Source organism: Triturus cristatus, chromosome 8, assembly GCF_964204655.1.
Source record: "Triturus cristatus chromosome 8, aTriCri1.1, whole genome shotgun sequence".
Classification (NCBI taxonomy): Eukaryota; Metazoa; Chordata; class Amphibia; order Caudata; family Salamandridae; genus Triturus; species Triturus cristatus.
The window spans coordinates 203,525,317-203,544,363 of NC_140591.1; the positions used below are offsets into that span (position 1 = coordinate 203,525,317).

At 46.7% G+C, this 19,047-nt stretch overlaps 1 protein-coding gene across 6 annotated transcripts in view; it reads right to left on the minus strand.

The window, feature by feature from the left end:
- Positions 1-19,047, minus strand: part of ITSN1 (intersectin 1) — a 1,732,490-nt gene that overhangs the window by 1,127,305 nt on the left and 586,138 nt on the right. For all 6 annotated transcript variants that reach the window (XM_085621357.1, XM_085621360.1, XM_085621358.1 and 3 more), the window contains one exon: positions 7,964-8,082. In XM_085621357.1, the coding sequence (XP_085477483.1) occupies positions 7,964-8,082 (119 nt within the window). The remainder of the gene's footprint in view (positions 1-7,963; positions 8,083-19,047) is intronic.

Sequence of the window (19,047 nt, forward strand, 5' to 3'; positions counted from 1 at the left end):
TTATATGATGTGGTTATTGACAGTTCCTTTTTTTTTTTTTTTTTTTTAAATTGAGCAGCAAGGACTAATCAGTTCACGGACATTTAGGCTGGACTGGTCGGAGAAGTTGAAAATTCCCAAAACTCCCTGTAGTTTCAAAAATAGGAGACTGTCTGTTCATAAGAGGTCAGACCTAGTAGTGTTTGTAGTCGAAATGGTCCTGCCCAGAGAGTCGGCAGTGTCAAGCCCACAACGTATGGTAAACTTCGCCGCATCCCTCCCGGCGGCGACAGCCTGGGAGAGCACTGTCCGGTCCTCCTCCGGACACTGAGGCAGCACCTGCGCTACCGTATCCCACACAGAGTGTGAATAACGGCCCAAGAGACATGCGATGTTTACCGACCGCAGTCCTAAGCTGGCGGAAGAGAAAATCTTCTTCCCTAGATGGTCCAGCTTCTTGGATTCCCTTTCCGGGGGAGTGGTAGGGAATGCACTCTTGGAAGTGGAGGCTTGGACCATCAAGGGAAACTCTGTCGACTCTTCAGGCTCCGCACGCGTAGCCGCGGGAGGGGCACCACCCGCATCCCTCGTCGGGTCGGCCGACCGACCGACGAGAAGTCGAAGAGCGACGATACTTCTTCAACTTCTTTTACTTCGACTTACCCGATCCCAAGTGCGAAGACTTCGATGATTTGGACGACTGGTGGTGGCTCCGTGACCAGTCCCTTGACCGCCCTCACGACCTGGACCTTGAAAGGCACGGAGCAGACTGCCGGGACCGCTCCCGCAAAAGCCTTTGGCGTCATCGACCGGCAGTCAGAGCAGGACTTGAGGTTGTGGTCGCGCTCCAAGCAAAAGAGGCACACGCGGTGCAGATCCATCACCGACATCAGTCGGTTACAGGAACCACATGCCTTGAAGCCGGGCATCCATCACGCACCAGGAGTCGAAGGACTCGAAAAAGAATTCGACAAAAGTAGAGAAAAAGTCAGTCAAAAGTGACTGGAGGTACCCCTCTTCCCGGATCTGCGCTGGCTGGCGCGGAAAAAGAAAGAACTGACGTCAGCGCACGAGGCAGCATCTAAGTAGCTGCCGCCATGTCATCCCAGCAACACTACACCAATGACTAACGCAGAGCCGACCGACGACCCCTTCCGACTCGCAGAGGTACTGCTGATGAAAAAACTTTCCGGATCCAGTCGGACAACTGGGGGTACTTCTAAGGTAAGGAGTCTATAACGAACATGTTTCTTTCAGATATTAGGTTTAGAGTGCCACTGATGTTTTGTATGAATTGCTTCCACCAGGCTGACGAAATCAACATGGAGAAAACCACTCTTGAACAAAATTAATTATTCATGTTCCGCCCCCCCTTAGCCCTTTTAAGAGGTTGTTTTTCCTTAGACGCATCCTTTTTATGTGGGTTTTCCTCCTTCATCCCCCCCCCTTTCAATCTCCCTCCTTGGTTTCTTTTACACACTTTCCCCGCCCCCTCCTGCTAACACTCTTGCGGCCCCTTTATTCAAATAGGCATATACCATTTCCATGAAAACATACTACTTTCGTGGAAAAGATTTCGGGGTTTTGACATTTCTCCATTATAAAGGTTCAAAAGCCCAATTGTGTCCAGCTGACTTTCCTCATTATGTAATTTTGCCAAAATTACAGAATGCTGCTGATATGGTTACAAAAACTTATTGAAACACTTCCAAACAGCCAGTGGCGGCTGCTAGGGAACAGTGGTGGTAAGGCGGTGGTGGTGTTAGAATAAAAGAAAAAACTTCTCACCTGCAGCCGCCTCTATTCTGTACTCCCTCTGTACCTGGCTTCCGGCAGCCACCGGACTTCCCTAAGCCTATCACGACGTTGCGGTCACCAACATGACAGCAGCCTCATGATTGGTCTGAGCAGCCCGGTTTGCCACTCAGACAGTGTCAGGGACCACTCTCCAATCGGCTGTACAACACAGCCAGCAGCAGAAAGTCTAAGTGCGCATGTCTGTTTGCATGCCCAAGATGGCTGGCCAAACCCTCAGGTGCACTTATGGTGCACCAAACACTCCTCTCTGACTAAAAATAAAATGATAACATTGTGTTATTTCTTTTTTTTGTAGCTTTTTTGCACTGCTCAGAGAGCAGTGGGGCGACAATTCTCCGCCTTAGCAGAGGACCAGTCACTGCATACAGTCATATTGATTTTCCAATTTTAAGTTTGAACTTTCTACCTACAGTTTTGCACATCGCCTGGTATTATTACTTCCCCCACACACTGATTATGTGACATGTTACAAATATTAAACATCTGCCAGCATTGTTTAAATAAATGTATATTGTACTACAGTTTCACACTTTAGACAAAGTTAATAATATAGCAACACCCAGGTTAACATTCAACAGCCTAGTAAGAAAGGGCTAGTTAGTATCCCACTGGATCAATTGGACCCTGGCATATAGACATTTGCTGAGTTTCTTCGGTCCGTCACACACGCTGTCTTCATCCATATCCATGGATAAGAACAGCATTACCTCCTTAGAAAATATGATACCTGTGCTACCTTATCTCTCTTATGCTTATTTGTAATCATATATGCACATTTTCAGAAGCACCCCCACCCCGTGTTCTTGGCTTTCTGATGAGATTTCTGTGAGCTGCTTGAAGTCTAGTTGGCGCAAACTGTTTACACTGTAAAAGTACTACCGGGCACATCATTTCATTTGTTTGCATCATTTTCTGATGCTCTACCTGTAACTCGGATGTGACTGCAGACGCAGCTTGAAAGATCTATCTTTAGTTTATGCTTTGCATCTTTGAATGTATATAAATAGCCATTTGTAAACCAATAAAAAATTTTTTTTTTTTAAAAACAATCCTGACTGAAAAGAAAAAGCTTGAAACAGTTGAACTTTTTTTTCTTTTTTTTTTTACACTTGTTTGGTGGGCAGGGTGTTTCATGAGGGGGACATAATATGCCTTGACGGGCATTTGACAGAGCCCCAGACATAGCACAGGTCAAATAGCCTACTTCTGAAAGTTTACTTGGCGTACGCAAGAGATAAATTAAATATGTATTTATTACTTCTTAGCAATTCATTTTTAGTTCTAGAAGGTCTTCACACATTTATAATGCATCAATCTCACTTTTGGTCCATGCAATCCTTTTCTCCGATCACATTTATTAAGCCAAGTTCAGAAACCAAAGATTATGATTTGAATTAGGTCTCACTTTTCCAAACTTAAAAAAAACCAGAAGTGTAAATAGAATATACATTTCTTTTTTAAAAAACACATAAAAAAACTAAAATAAAACTGGTGCCTCAGTCATCGGAAACCTTTTAATAAAGTCATAAACGAAACAAAAAAGCTCAATGAATAATTTGCAGCAGTGTTTCCCGTGCACACCATGACAACGGAAGGCACTAAGATTGCAATGATGGAATGAACAAACAAATGATAATGGCCATATGGCCCGTAAACTGGTTTCAAACTGTGTGATCATAGGCAAATATTTTATTTTACAGTGTTGCCTTTTTCTTCATGCTCACATGAGTGCACCTTCAAATATGTGAGTTCAGCATTTCTACTGCACAAAACACTTTTCTTTGATTAAAGAGACTAAACGTTTGCTTTATGTGTAATAAAAATCTAGCCCACGTATCCTGGACTTGCCGCTCAGTTTACCAATAGCATTGTCATAAAGGCAGAGACAGGAGTGTTTCTCAGTTAATGTGTAAATGCTCATTTTTAATAAATATATACCACTAAGTAAAAGAACATCTAGAAGGCTTATAAATACAGAAAGTAACTGTGCAGAAAACTATACAATTAAGTTGTGAGGCATTAGATAATTAAATTGTGAAGCTATTCGCAGATATCTTTGTACATCATTAGGAATGCGTTAATGTTCCAATGGAAAGGTGAAAGAAAATAAGGGAGAAAATCTTTTTTAATCTGTCTCAAAGATCTGTGAGGTTTGTAGTTGGTGAAAAGGGGAACAACCTTAAACCATTTATTAGCCCCAAAAACCTTAAATACATCCAGAGGATTGTTAAAGCATGGAACAGCCTCCCTCATTCACCAAAACCTCTAATGAACTAGAAAGTCATAATGACGACTGAAATTCGGCTTTTTGATAAAGGACATGGGGTCGGTGAAAATCAAGCTGCTTAGCTGGCCCATACCTACTTCTGCATTCCAAAACAAAATCACGAAGTCCTTCAAAATACACGAAAAACATTCTCCGGGGCAGAAACTAAACTAAAAATAATGTTAAAAAAACAACAAGTCAAGTCAAGTCAAGTCAAGTCAAGTCAGAGAATTTATATAGCGCACTACATACCCAGAGGGTCTCAAGGCGCTTAGAAAGGGGAGGAGGATTACTTGTCAAATATCCACGTTTTAAGTTGTTTTCTGAATGCCAGGTGGTTCTGGGTGAGGCGAAGGTAAGCGGGGAGTGAGTTCCATGTTTTAGCAGCCAGGTATGAGAAGGATCTGCCTCCCATGGTGGTCCTGTTGATGCGAAGTACAGTGGCAAGGGCTTGGTTGGAAGAACGTAGTTGGCGGGAGGGGGTGTAGAAGGACAGTCGTGAGTTGAGGCATTCTGGTCCGATGTCGTAGAGTGATTTGTGTGCGTGAGTTAGCAGTCGGAAAGTGATTCTCTTATTGACGGGTAGCCAGTGGAGGTCTTTCAGGTGGCTGGAGATGTGTTCGTTGCGCGGGATGTCTAATATGATCCTGGCTGAGGCGTTTTGGATTCGTTGGAGTTTCTTCTGGAGTTTAGCGGTAGTACCTGCGTAGAGGGTGTTTCCATAGTCCAGTCGGCTCGTGACTAGAGCATGGGTGGCTGTTTTCCTTGTTTCGGTGGGGATCCAGCGAAATGTTTTTCTGAGCATGCGAAGAATGTTGAAGCAGGATGAGGATACGGCGCTGACTTGTCTGTTCATTGAGAGTGAAGAATCCAGGATGACGCCTAGGTTCCGTGCGTGGTCTGTCGGGATGGGTGCTTTTCCAAGGGCTTCCGGCCACCAGGAGTCGTCCCATGCAGAGGGGGATGTACCTAAGATGAGGACTTCTGTTTTGTCTGAGTTCAGTTTCAGACGGCTTTGTTTCATCCATTCGGCAACTTCTTTCATTCCTTCGTGTAGGTTAGTTTTGGCGGTGCTGGGGTCATTGGTGAGAGAAAGGATTAGTTGAGTGTCATCCGCGTAAGAGATGATGTTGAGGTTGTGTTGGCGGGCGATGGCCGCGAGGGGGCTCATGTAGACGTTGAAGAGGGTGGGGCTGAGTGATGATCCTTGTGGTACGCCACAGATGACTTCAGTGGCCTCGGACTTGAATGGTGGGAGGCGGACTCTCTGGGTTCTTCCGGAGAGGAAAGAGGTGATCCATTCAAGTGCTTTTCCTTGTATTCCGATGTTATTGAGGCGTTGTAACAGGGTGCTGTGGCAGACTGTGTCGAATGCTGCAGAGAGGTCGAGGAGGATGAGGGCGACTGTGTCTCCATTGTCCAATAGAGTTCGAATGTCGTCTGTTGCTGCGATTAGGGCGGTCTCAGTGCTGTGTTTTGTTCGGAAGCCAGATTGTGAGGAGTCGAGGGATTTGTTGGCTTCGAGGAAGGCGGCGAGCTGGTTGTTGACGGCTTTCTCGATGACTTTGGCCGGGAATGGAAGGAGCGAAATGGGGCGGTAGTTTTTGAGTTCGGTGGGGTCCGCTGTGGGTTTTTTCAGAAGGGCGGTGAGTTCAGCGTGTTTCCAGTTTTCCGGGAAGGTGGCGGAGTTGAAGGAGCAGTTGATGACGTCTCGGAGGTGCGGTGCTATGACGGAGTCTGCTTTGTTGAAGATGTGGTGAGGACATGGGTCTGTGGGGGATCCTGAGTGGATGGAATTCATCAGGCGGATTGTGTCCTCAGTGGAGATTGGGTTCCAGTCGTTGAGGGTGTTTACGGGGGGAGAATGTTCAGCAAATGGTTGGGTGGGTTGGTCTCCGGGTTGGTTGTCGAAGCTGTTGTGAATGTCTGCAATCTTGTTGTGGAAGAATGAGGCTAGGGAGTCGCAGAGGGCTTGAGAGGGGGTGATGTCGTTGGAGTTGGCTGAGGGGTTGGAGAATTCTTTGACGATGTTGAAAAGTTCCTTGCTGTTGTGGGCGTTGTTGTCAAGTCGATCCTTGAATGCTGTTTTCTTGGCCTTTCAGATTAGTTGGTGGTGTGTGCGGGTGGCGTTTTTGAAGGCGTCCTTGGTGCTAGTGGATGGGTCTTTTTTCCAGGCCTTTTCAAGGGAGCGGCAGAGTTTCTTGGACTTCTTAAGATCGTCGTTGAACCATGAGGCCTTCTTGCTGCCAGGTTTGCTTTGACGTTTTTTCAGTGGTGCTAGGGTGTCGGCGGTGTTGGATAGCCATAGGGTGAAGTTGGCGGCGGCTTGGTTTGGGTTAGAAGAGTGGGCTGGGGTGTTTAGAAGGAGCGATGCGGAGATCTGGTCGGTGGTGATTTTGTTCCAGTTTCTTTGCAGAGTTGGTTGGAGGTGGTTGGTGGGTTTTGGCTTGTTGTAGGTGAAGTGAACGCAGCTGTGGTCAGTCCAGAGGAGATCCGTAGTGTGGCTGAAGGAGACATGGTTGCTGGAGGTGAAGATGGGGTCGAGTGTGTGCCCTGCGATGTGGGTGGGGGAAGTGACTAGTTGTTTAAGTCCGAGGTTGGCGAGGTTGTCCAGCAGGGTGGTGGAGTTGCGGTCGTTGGTCTTTTCAAGGTGAAAGTTGAGGTCTCCCAGAAGGATGTAGTCTTTGGAGGGGAGCGCGTGTGGAGTGATGAAGTCCGTGATGTCTTCACTGAATTTTGCGCGGGGTCCTGGTGGTCTGTAGAGGAGGGTGCCTCTGAGTGTGGTCTTGGGGTCGATGTGGATCTGGAAGTGAAGGTGTTCGGAGTTGGCGAGGTTGGCGTCAGAGCTGGTTGAGATGCGGATAGATTTCTTATGGACGATGGCGATGCCTCCTCCTGTGTGGCTGGTACGGTCCTTGCGTGTGATCTTATATTCTTCAGGGATGGCAATGGTGATGTCTGGGGCGGAGGAAGCGTTCATCCATGTTTCTGTTAGGAAGGCGACGTCTGGAGAGATGGTGTCTAGTAGGTTTCATAGGTCAATGGTGTGCCTGTGGACCGAGCGGGTGTTGAGAAGGATGCATTGTAGGTGGTTGGGGTCGGGAATCTGTGGTGTGGTCGTAGCGGAGATGTTGTCGGTGCCGCTGAATTTGCAGGAGTAGCAGGAGAAAGGTCCATGAGTGTGTCCAGGAGCGGCTTGGACGCAGTTGGGGGCGCGACCGGGGTTGAGGGCTAGGAGGGTGGCGGCATCGTAGGTGATGCGGGAGGGCAGCGCAGCGCGAGGGGCAGGGGGTCTGGCGCTGGACGCGGTCCAGGCGCGGACGGGCGTAGACGGGCTTACCTTTGGCGCACCTTCGGCGCGGGTGGGGCGCGGGCGCTGCGCGTAAACGCTGCGCGCGGGAACTACTGTCATATATGGAGAGTGGAGGGGGAGGGGCGAGGGCGGCTCAGCTGGGAGGCGTGGCGGGCTCAAGGGACGGAGCACAACAACAACAAGCTCAAAATGGAGGGGAGGGCAGAGCAGGGCGCCGGGGGCTCACACAAACAATGCACAGGTCTACTTAAAATGAGCGAGTAATGGCAAAGAAATGCACACGCTTTAAAATCGCCAAACAGTGCAGCTTTGAAATAACGATACCACGTTGCACAGAGAGCGCAGGCAGGGGAGCGATCACTCGAGGAGGAAGCGACAACAAAAACTGAAGTAGTCTGCCATATGAATATACTTAGTTTTTTGCCATCCGGCTCATCCTCGGGTAGCAACAGCAATTATGGCTATAAAATGATATGGATTTCTAAGCAAGACACCGGCAGCTTCAATAGAACGCATTAATTGGATCTCATGAAAACATTTTTAAGAAACGAAGAGTTCATGTTTCCACTCAAACACTTGCAACTCACCATGGGATTTCTTGTCCGGGTGCTGCTGCTGCTGCTCTTCTTCCGTGGGTTCCTCCGGTAACCTTTGGTCCACAGACACTGTACTTGTAACGGAAGCCCCACTTCCAGAACGCACTCTTCTACAATTAAAATCAACCAGTATTCTTTTTTAAATTATGTTCAACATGGAAAACAGTTGGGCACCCTTTATATTTATGAAGTGGCCATACTCAAGCTGTAACTTAGTTTTGTGAAGACAAGAGGCTTCACATTTGGATCGTTAAGTGATTTTGATAAATTCAGAAAACAATATGTACTTGAACAATACATCCTTCCCAAATCGTTAATGACAGAAGCCCAGATCACCCACTCCCCTGTCCACATATCTTTACCAGCGACCATTAACACCAGAACATCCTATTATTGATGAAATTGGAAATCATATTAGTAAATCACAAAAAGGTTTGTCGTCGAACTTGGTATATTAAAAAAAAAAAATGGTGCCACGATAGTTTGCACTCTCGCATATTAAGCTGAATACCTATAAGTACACAAATGAAAGCCAGTGCCACCAGCGGAGATACACCCTGCAGACCCTTTGAACAGACCCTGCAGATCTAAATGTCTTGATATTTCTTTATTACTAAATTAAAATCCATGATTTTAACATCTATTGTAAAGTATTGTATACAAAAACTAAAAACATTTTGCTAAACTATCGTACAACTTAAAATACCATTTCTCGGAGGCATCATTTAATAAACTGTGTTCAATATATGCGGATATTTACAAAAAAGAAAAAAAAGATTAATAGTGGTGTATCGGTGCAAAACCGTTGTGGACAACATGGCAATACATTAGGAACTCGAGTCTTAAAGAAAGTCACAAAAGCACCTCTACAGGTATATGTTCTTGCATTGTTGCAGATTTATGACTGATAAAGTTAAAACAAGTTTATAGAAGCAGGCTTGGAAACCGTACTCCTTACAAATTGTTTCTGCATGAGCAACTTATCTCATGTATATATGTTTATGCAAAAATCTGCTGAGCGATTGAAAAATCACTTTTGCAAAACGCCCCTTCTTTCTATCCTGGAAAAACATGTATCCTGTCTTTGTCAGGAGTGGATTTCTAACTTTTACAAGCATGGGAACTGGAGAATGCAATTAACATGTTAGTTTGTGGGTTTACACAGATTCACAGGGTGTTCCAATCCTAAAACTACCACTTCCGGCCTGCTTTCATCGACTTTATGTAACTGCTGAAAGATAGAAATATCTGAGCCTCTCAAGAGTCCACTTCTTGTCATTAGAGCCCAAACATTACCAAAGAGGCTATAATTGGAGCTTTAATATTATGATAACCCTACAATAATTTGTCGGCACACTGCATGGCACCAAGAGACAATTCGGTTTTTTATATACAGGACAAGTAGATTTCTGAAGCATTCTTTCCCTGAGATAAGCGCATATTTTATACAATTCCACAACATTGCAAAGTTTTTGGAAGTCAACAAGCATTTGCATCGAATTTCAAGCGACTTCGTTTTTGAGGTTGCTCTTGAACAGATGTTGATGTTTAAAAAGTATTGAAAAGCAACTTAAACCAAAAAGAGACAGTCAGAGCTGTTGGGCAAACAGCTTATAATGACTGAACAGAACTAGCAAGAAGTCCTTCAAAGCAGGTCTTAAGATCACTAATGATGTACATGTATAAAACACAGGTCTTAATAACATCAAGGCGGTAACATCAAGGCGGTAATAGATGGGTATTGTCACCCAACTCAATGCTATTCATTTTATCAACCTCAGAAGAAAGGCTGACTGAATCATGAGGTTCAACACAGATTCCTGCAGTGGACCCACTACTATATTAAGGCACAAGTCATGGCTAAGCATCTTATAGGGTCGAGGCATGTGGGATGTGTGTGGTTCTGTATATGAAGGGCCTGCCACCTCTAGCACCCTCGCAAGCCCTTTGCAACAAACTCTCAGAATTCTACTGCAACATAACTACCTCCATATACGGCAACTTCGGCCCTTAAATAGAGCACATCACCCTCGCAACTCAACTGTCCATCATGCTGCAGAACAAACCAGGACCTCGAAACTGCTGTTAACATAAAGACAACTGGTCTCAAGAGCTTCAATCCATTTTATAGATGCAAGACAGGCAAGTGTATTGCAAAACCTACTTAGGCTAGCGAAGAAAAAGAACTAAAGAAGCTGCCATCAACAGGAAGACTCTGTATGTGATTAGTAATGCAAATGGAAAGCACTGAAATGTACTAAGATGTGAATGTATGAATATGCAATGTATTAAAGTAAATAAAATATGTTTACAAAAAAAAGAAATCAACCAAAAGACTCTGTGCCCAAAGCACACATGGAGTTTTTCCCCCAATATGATCCTCTGCATATGGGCCAATAGACCACGATGTTAATGCATGTTATTTTAGAGATTGCATAAAGTAATAGATAGGTTCATAAAGGCATCCCATACAATCTAGTAAAACGTTTCTTATTTAGGTTTATATATGGTCATTTTTCATCAATTAACTACCACAATTTAGTCTTGACCACCAAAAACAGTCAACTTTTAGGGCATGTATTTTGATGTAACCAAATAAATGTACTTAAAGAAAAGGCAACCCTCCTCTTTAATTGTAGCTTGCCATCAAGAGTGAGCCAGCGTGGACTATAAACAATGGAAGGGATAAAATCGTTCTCGTCCACGCGACAAGCTGATCTATGGCAGTTAGAACAGTCGGAAGATGCTAAGGTAGAGGTAGCCAGTAGAGTATCTCCACATTCTATACAGGATAGTTCTAGGGCTCAGATCACAGTGCAGAAGGTAAGAGCTGTTATCGGATGGTACAAAGTTCTCATCAAAACAGTTGAAAGTTACTTGGCGATACCCTGGATAAACATTTTCAAAATCAACTGCAGCATAAAACCAAGAAATCCTGCCATAACCCAAAGACGAAACCCTGCCCATCACTGTCATATAAGATACCTTGTCTTCAGATGGGGAGGACGCAAGGGGTTGGAGGATAGAAACGTGTTTGTGGGAAATATACTCTTATAGTCCATGGTCTCCCTGCATCGATAAGTCACCATTAGTGGATTTCCAAACAAATGGCAAAGTCTGGTGGCCAAAGAATACTCCCAATGGTCCCAACTGGACCTTCTAAATGGAAGCTTCAGCTTTTTGTAGCCATCCTGGTAAGGGTCATCTAGATTCTCTCACCCGAGGGGTTGAACTCCATCACTGGATGGCCCAGTTACTCTCAGAAACCTAAGTGCACAGTTCAACACTTCAGGTAGCACAAAACTCTGGGGAAAATCCTTGATGCTTAAGGGAGGTTTGACCTTTATGGCAACATAGCCACTTCTCTTTCCTGAGGTTCTATTGTTTTCTATTTTTTACTTTGATATCTTGGCCTCCTTCTCCTTGCTCTTTTCAGCATCTTGTCCTCCACTTAATACAATCTTTTTAGTTCTGGACAGCAAGGGGCCATAGATTAACTGCAGGAAATCCAAACAATTCTTGCACTTGCCAAGGTCGGCCCCATTTCAACTGTGATTACTGAACTGAGTTCTAGAGAAGATGAGCAGAGATTTGCCAGACACTGCATTGCACTGAATTAGGAATTTGACATTGTTGGGAGCAAGCATGAATTGCCCAATACAAAGGAGATGTAGTTTATGCTGCACCTCGGGGATGTTTGAATTCTACTAAGAAATCAAGAAAAAGACATGTTTAAAGGAAGGCTCTGGCTCTTTCAATCTTAGTATGTAGGAGAATGGAATTACTGATCAGAACAAACGTATGTTGCGCTTTTTAAAGCATGTTCTCAACCACATCCAAGTGCTCATTAGCATCAGAAGTTGTTAATGGCAACAAGCTAAACCCGAAGTATGTCATCAGCAATCATAGCGGGGGTTCAGTTCGAGCATCTCATGAGCCTGTAGATAAGGCGACTAATAACAATGACCACCCTAGTGGGATCAATGGAGGTATAACAATGGGGCCACCCGGGGCGTGGCTACGCAACCGAGCATGGCGGTCACTAGTTCGGGTTGCTCCGTCGAACCCCTCTCTTCCCTGACTATCCGGAACAATTATCTGACCCCTGAGGAATGAAAATGGGAGCGGAAGCCCTGCTGAACCCGTCGGAGTTGGAATCGAGACTAAGAAACCTGTAGCCGGAGATCTCAGCGCGACCATCTGTGGCCTACATGTGAGGTTTATCCGGGAGGTGGAGTGATCACCCCTGCCACGTACGTAACCACGCAAGCAGGGACCGGCTGGCACCGATTGGAGACCCAGAATGGCGCCAGTGCAGATCGCATCGCTAGGGCCATTCAGGAGAGTGAGACTGTGTGACACACCTCAGGTAGGCGGGGCGGGCTTTGTGCCCAGAGGTGGAGACGCACTACCGGTAAGCAGAGATCAGGACCTGTGGGCAGGACGCCAGCAGCCTTGCCTGCCGCGGGGTGAACACGAGGACTTTGCCCAATCCATCGCCCATACCGGCACATTCCGGAGGGAGAGCGGAGAAGGTCGTGGTGGGTGGCCCCCCAATCCAGCGCTGATCTGGTGCGAAGGTAACAGGACATTGAGGAAGAGGTCACCCTGAGCGCAGACGGAGGCCTGGCCGGCTTGTGCACCGCAGCATGAAGTGCCTCTGCGCTCACCCCGGCCCTCCCCCGGTTCTGGTGGTGCCGCTATTCATATGACAGTGAATGACACAGAGTCTGTGCTCGGGGATTGCGTGTTGGGGGCCCGGGCCTGGCACTCGCCCCCACCCCCTCCCCCGGCTCACTCTAGATCCAGCCTGCCTGTGCACTGGTCACAGTCCTATGAAGTAGATCTGGAGTATTAAAGAGAAGGCTCCTCCATAGCTGGGCATTGTCGCCCGTTCACGCCCTGCTGCACTGCCACACCCGTGAAACAGAGACCGGATGGCGTCTCGCCTCTCAGGAGCTACGCAGGAGTAGGAGAGACCTTGGTGTTGCCACGTGTCACTGATGAAGCCAGCACTGGGGCTGAAAACTGGGAAAACCACGATGTCCGGGACGAAGGGCTCCAGGATGGTCCAGCAGAATAAACTGGACTGTTACGCATTCCCTAAAGCATCGCCTCAGGACCAGCGGACCAGAGAAAGCAAGAAGCGGAGCGAAGGATAACACCCCTGAACCAACTCTCAAGGATGTCATGGAGGCCATTTCTGGGGTCCGGACGTCACTGGAACAAAGAATGGACACGATCACCTCTGATGTCGCGCTCATCAGGGCTGACCTGGCGAAAAACAATGAAAAAGTCAAACAATTGGCGATTACAACAACAAGCTTGGTAGACGATGTCTCGCACCTCCAAACCAAGATCCACGACCTGCAGCCCTTCCGAAAGTTTGCTGAAAACAAGCTTGACTCATACGAAGGGCGCACCCGCCGCAATAACGTACAAATCCTGGGTGTGCCAGAGCAGGCGGAGGGGCAGACGCCGGACCTATTTGTAGAAGACCTCATACTTACTCATCTTCAACCCGAAGACCTATCAACATTTTTTGTAATCGAGAGGGCTTATTTCAGAGAGTCAAATATCCTCCCCTCTTCAAATACCTAAATCCCCAAAATTGGTTAGGTATAAAATAATAGCTTGGTTTTTTAGGAAGCGTTCGGCCATGATTAGTAGATACTCTCTCTCTCTTTTTAATACCTCTTCTTTGCTGATTAATTTACTCTCCTCAAGAGGGCAGGGTGTAAGCTCGCATTTAATGCGCTATTGGACTAAGGCCGGCTTTAGCAAAGTGGGCGATTTTTTACATTATTCCAGGTGGTTAACTCCGCCCGAGATGCGTTTACTACTTTCAGGAAATTTTTTGTTAGCCGGGTCTTATAATATAATTTATAAACTTTTGCAGCAGTTTGTTCCCACCTCCTTTACTCAGACTTCCCCTTTAAACAACGATCTTTTTTTCAATAGTACTTTAATAAGGAAACCTGGTGAGTGGAAACGCCATCTCGCCCTGATTAAACAAGACGATCTAGGATCCAAAGCAGTTAAAAAATGGTGGGAACACGAAAAACAGGTTTTATCTTTAACGACGTGGCGGACTATTAATCAATATAATTTTTCCACATTAAGGGGAGCCAATTGGCGTAGAATGATATTTTTTGGGAAATGGCTCCTCTATTATACCCCGGCGGTAATTGCCAAAATGTTTAGTAATTATATACCGATCTGCTTTCGCTGTCAAAGTTTCGCCCCCGCTAACTGGACACACGTCATAGCTGAATGTTGTATAGTCAAAGAGTTCTGGGTAGATATTTTTGCTTTTTTATGTTTTATTTTTCATATCCAGATATTTATAAATTCCAACTTGATGCTTTATGACTTTGATCAGAATCTTAATCTCTCTGTCTCACTTGCTAAACTTCTATTCATTTGCATGGCAGTGGCCAGATCATTGCTACTTCAGAATTGGCGATCAACTCAGACACCATCTTTTTATGAATGGTTACGTAAAATGCGAAGAGTTAAGATTAGTGAGCGTAACTATGCGGCGAGGATTGGAGGGGGGAGAAAATTCGAACAAATATGGGGAAACTTTTTTTGACTCTCTTCTCATTAAGGTTATTTTTTAAATTGCTTTTGTTATTTGAGAAGGACCCTGGTTCATTGTATGTCAGATGTTTTGGTTTTCGTAACTCTATACTTTCTGTATTGAACTTGAATGCTGTATGACACCTTTCAGTTTCAATAAAAAAAAAAAAAAAAAAAAGAGAGGGCTTATAGGGTCCCAGGGGGGGAAGACTGAAGCCTGGGGCTCCCCCGCGGCCGCTGCTGGGGCGGGTGTTGAACTGTCAGTACAGGGATGTAATCTTTCAAAATGCAAGAACGGGCCCGCCGCTCAAGTATGAGAATGCTGACATAACTTTTTTCCCCGGACTTCACGTAGGCAGTCCAAAAACAACATAGATCGTTCCTGGCTGTCAAAAAGGCACTGCGAGACAAAGGTATGAAATATGCCATGCTGTTCCCAGCGTGCCTTCGCGTGGAGGCTGATGGCAGAGCTTGGTTCTTCGACATGCTGGACACAGCGACAGAATGGCTGGAGAGCTGGCACGGTACCAAGTAGCACAACACGTTGAAGGAGTCCGCTAACCTGCTCATAAAGAAGATGGGTCTCAATTCCGGGACACTTGAGGTCACCGCCTTACTGAACTGTTAACTGCATCGGCAGGGGGCGCAGGTACCATGCAAAAGACTGCTGTAGACTCAAAAGGGCTAACCCAGTTTGGTGGGACAAAACTCTTGGGGCCCGCTCCTTCTAGGGAGCGGTGAGACATTGATAGTGTTGGGAGAGTTGGGAAGATTTAGCATTCACTTTACCCCCACACTTCTACCTTTAGTTTTTCAGTTGGGCGACAGGCACTCTGCAAGTTTGAATTCATGGGCAGTTTAAGGCCCAGAGTGCAGGGGAGCAGGGAGGGGGGTTGTTGGGATTGGGGTAATGATATTCGTTCTGTTTTTAATGAATTGGCACGAGAAGATGGTGTACAATGGGAGGAATTGTCGACTTCAATTTATTCCTATGAGCATGCACGGGGACTGCAACCTTAAACTTTTGAGCTGGAATGTAAATGGGCTGAGGGACAAGGTCAAGCGCTGTGTAGTATTACAACATATTAGGAGGCATGCCCAGGATGTCATCCTTCTTCAGGAAATGCACTTAGTGGGAAATTCCTGCAAGGCATTGAACAGGTGGGGCTACAAACTAGTGGCCCATGCAGGCTTCACTACTGGTTCACAGGGGGTGGGAATACTGATGCATAGCTCCTTCCCCTTGATGGTCCAATCTACTTGGACGGATGAACCTGGGAGATATATTGGAATCACGGGGCGGTGGGACGGGCGAACGCTTACCTGCATATCTGTATGTCCTCTGAGTCTCCAGGCCTGCACGTTCAAAGACTGAGGAGCTGTGCTACTGGCACTACCGGAGGGCCTGTTACTGATGGGTGGAGATTTCAACTCCGTTGTCTCAGGCACACTAGACCGGTATCCGCTGCGAGACACTGGGACATCAGCCAGGTGGTTGCCAGACTTTCTAGATGCTCTCGGCCTAACAGACGCATAGAGGACCTATCATCTAGATAGTGTCCAGCACACATTTCACTCCGGGGCTCACAATAGCCTTTCACGTATATACTGAATTGTCATCCCTGCATCCCAAATAACACAAATCCAAGAAATTTGACACATGGCAAGAGGCATCTCTGACCACTCCCCACTATGGCCTCATCTGACACTAGGACAAGGAGGGGTGGGTAGGATAGCCCCCATAAACCCATGGCATCTCCTTGACCCAGCCATGGACCTGTACTTCCAAGAAAATGAGGAGACGGTTGACTCCTCCTAGATACTGTGGGAAGCATTTTAACTCGGTGATTAGGGGGCAGGCACTTTCCCTGATAGCCGTGCATGCAAAGATAAAATGAAGGATCTAGTGGCGGTGGAAAACGCAGTCCTCCGGCTGGAAAGGGAACTAGAAGAGGAGGTGACGCAGGAGAAGCTCCATACCCTGCAACTTAAGAAGGATGAATATAAAGCGATAGCCACGGACCGGGCCAAATCAATGGGGAGGGAGACGGCGGGCAGAGTGTATGACCTTGGGGATAAGGCGGGCAAACTCATAGCATGGCTAGACAGGAAAAAGCTGGCGTCCAAGCTGGTGCCAGAACTATTAGACAAAGATGGCCAATCCATCACAGACACCCAGAATATCGCCGATGAGTTCGCTGCCCACTATAGCGACGTCTACTGTACACACACATCTTACTCGGAAGAAGATTCCCGATCCCTTCTTAGAGACATTGCCCCTCCAGCCCTACAAGTTGAAGACCGAGAACTACTGGACAGTGACTTCACAAACTACTAAATCACTCGCGATTAGGAGCCTCCAATCTGGCAAGGCATTAAGACCAAACGGGCTACCCGTCGAACTATATAAATTGGCGCCGGACAAACTAGCCCCACACCCGCGATCCATGTTTGTTAAAAGCAAGGAGCAGGGGACACTTCCATTGGACCAGAGGGTGGCCACGCTTATCACTATCCATAAAGAGGGCAAACCTAGGCCTATCTCACTTCTCAATGCCTAACCCAAAATCCTTGCCAAACTATTGGCTAACCACCTTGTTAAGGTGATCAGCGGACTAGTGCACCCAGACCAATCTGGCTTTATGCCCCAGCGCAACACCACGCTCAATCTCTGTAGAGTGCACGGGGTGCTGGGACGAATTGACACTATACAAGAACCAGCTATAATAGCTTCGCTGGACGCATCCATGGCGTTCGATACCATCGAATGGCTCTACCGCTTTGCTGTACAAGTGAAGATGGGGCTTGGGAACGGGTTCATCCAATGGGTCAAACTCCTCTACTTGGCGCCACTGGCGCAGGTTGTGGTAAATAACAAAAAATCTAAAATCTTTGTGCTGGGTCGAGGAACCCGCCAGGGTTGTCCGCTCTCCCCCCTCTTATTCGCCCTAGCCCTGGAGTCATTGGCAGCATGGGTCCGTGGTGATCCGGTTATGCGTGGACTGCGCTGGACAGCAACATGGGAAGACCGAATCTCACTATATGCAGACGACATCCTCCTGTTCCTAGCATCTCCGAAGGCATCACTGATTGCAGTGTTCGACATTTTCGCCAGCTTTGGCAGATTCTCTGGATACTCTATTAACTGGGGTATCTATGTCCTTAACGGCGACCCACCTGCCGTACCAAAAGGCTGTCCTATTCAAAACAACGGTGGGCTTCAAATATCTGGGAATCTATGTGACATCAAACCCACGGCTCGGTTACAATCGCAACCTACTCCCGCCACTGCAAAGATTGAACCGCGATATCACGCATGGAAGTCGCTTTCACTCTCGCTGCTGGGTAGAGCGGCGCTTTTTAAGATGAACTTGCCCCGCTTTCTTTATGTGTTACAAAACTACCCTGACTTAGTGCCTACCTGTTACTTTAGTGAAATTGAGGGCCTGCAGAGAGACTTGTTGTGGGGAGGGAAACCTTGCATAGCGCTAAACAAGCTCGCCCTCAACTGGTATGACGGTGGGATTAGTCTGCCAGACCTCAAGAAATACTATTGTGTGGCACAACTCACGGCTATTAACCATGGCACATACCGCCTGTAAGACCTGGGGTCTCCAGGCCCTAAGGGGGTAACGTGACACGAGCGGCTGGGCACCCAAAGGCCTATGTGTTAAGCGACCATACAACACACGCATCCTCTGAAGCAGTAAACGCACACAATAATGGACGCCACACAGTAAGGTGAATGCAAATTAATCAGATTTATCTAATCAAAGGAGCACACACGGGATTCTTGTAGGGCAAAGTATCTTAACTTGTACACTTTAACATTTGCATTACAGCATCTCATTACGGTTACCTCAGCAATCCCTGCAGTATGAACTTCCCTAGTGCTGCGGGCTGGGGCCTGCACACGTGGCGCTACTGGTGTCTACGAAGAAACAAAGGCACATGAGCATAACTTGAGGTTGAATAATGTTTGCCTACTACCATGAGCACTTCCAGGCCTACCCTGAGGATAAAGCGTTATTGGCACACGGAGCGTACTGCCCTGCTGGACACCCTTTAGAGATGAGGCGCCGCTCATACACGGAGCGCCTTGCACTTGGGACCTCAACCGGAGAATGGAGCGCTAGAGACCACAAACTGAGGTTACACGCTATTTGGACTTAGCACGCCCTGAGCACCTGTGAATGCAACATGTGGGGTCAGCGCTCCTTAGACATAGAACGCATTGAGTACGGATGCATACAAATGACAGATCAGCGTTACTTAGACCTAGAACGCATTGAGCACTGGTAAATACAATTGAATGATCAGCGCTACTCCAACATATAACGCATTGAGCACTGTGGAATACAAAGGAATGATCAGCGCTACTTAGACATAGAACGCATTGAGCACTGTGGACTACAAAGGAATGATCAGCGCTACTTCAACATAGAACGCATGGAGCACTGGTGAGTCCTGCGAACGGCAGATCCCAGGAGAGG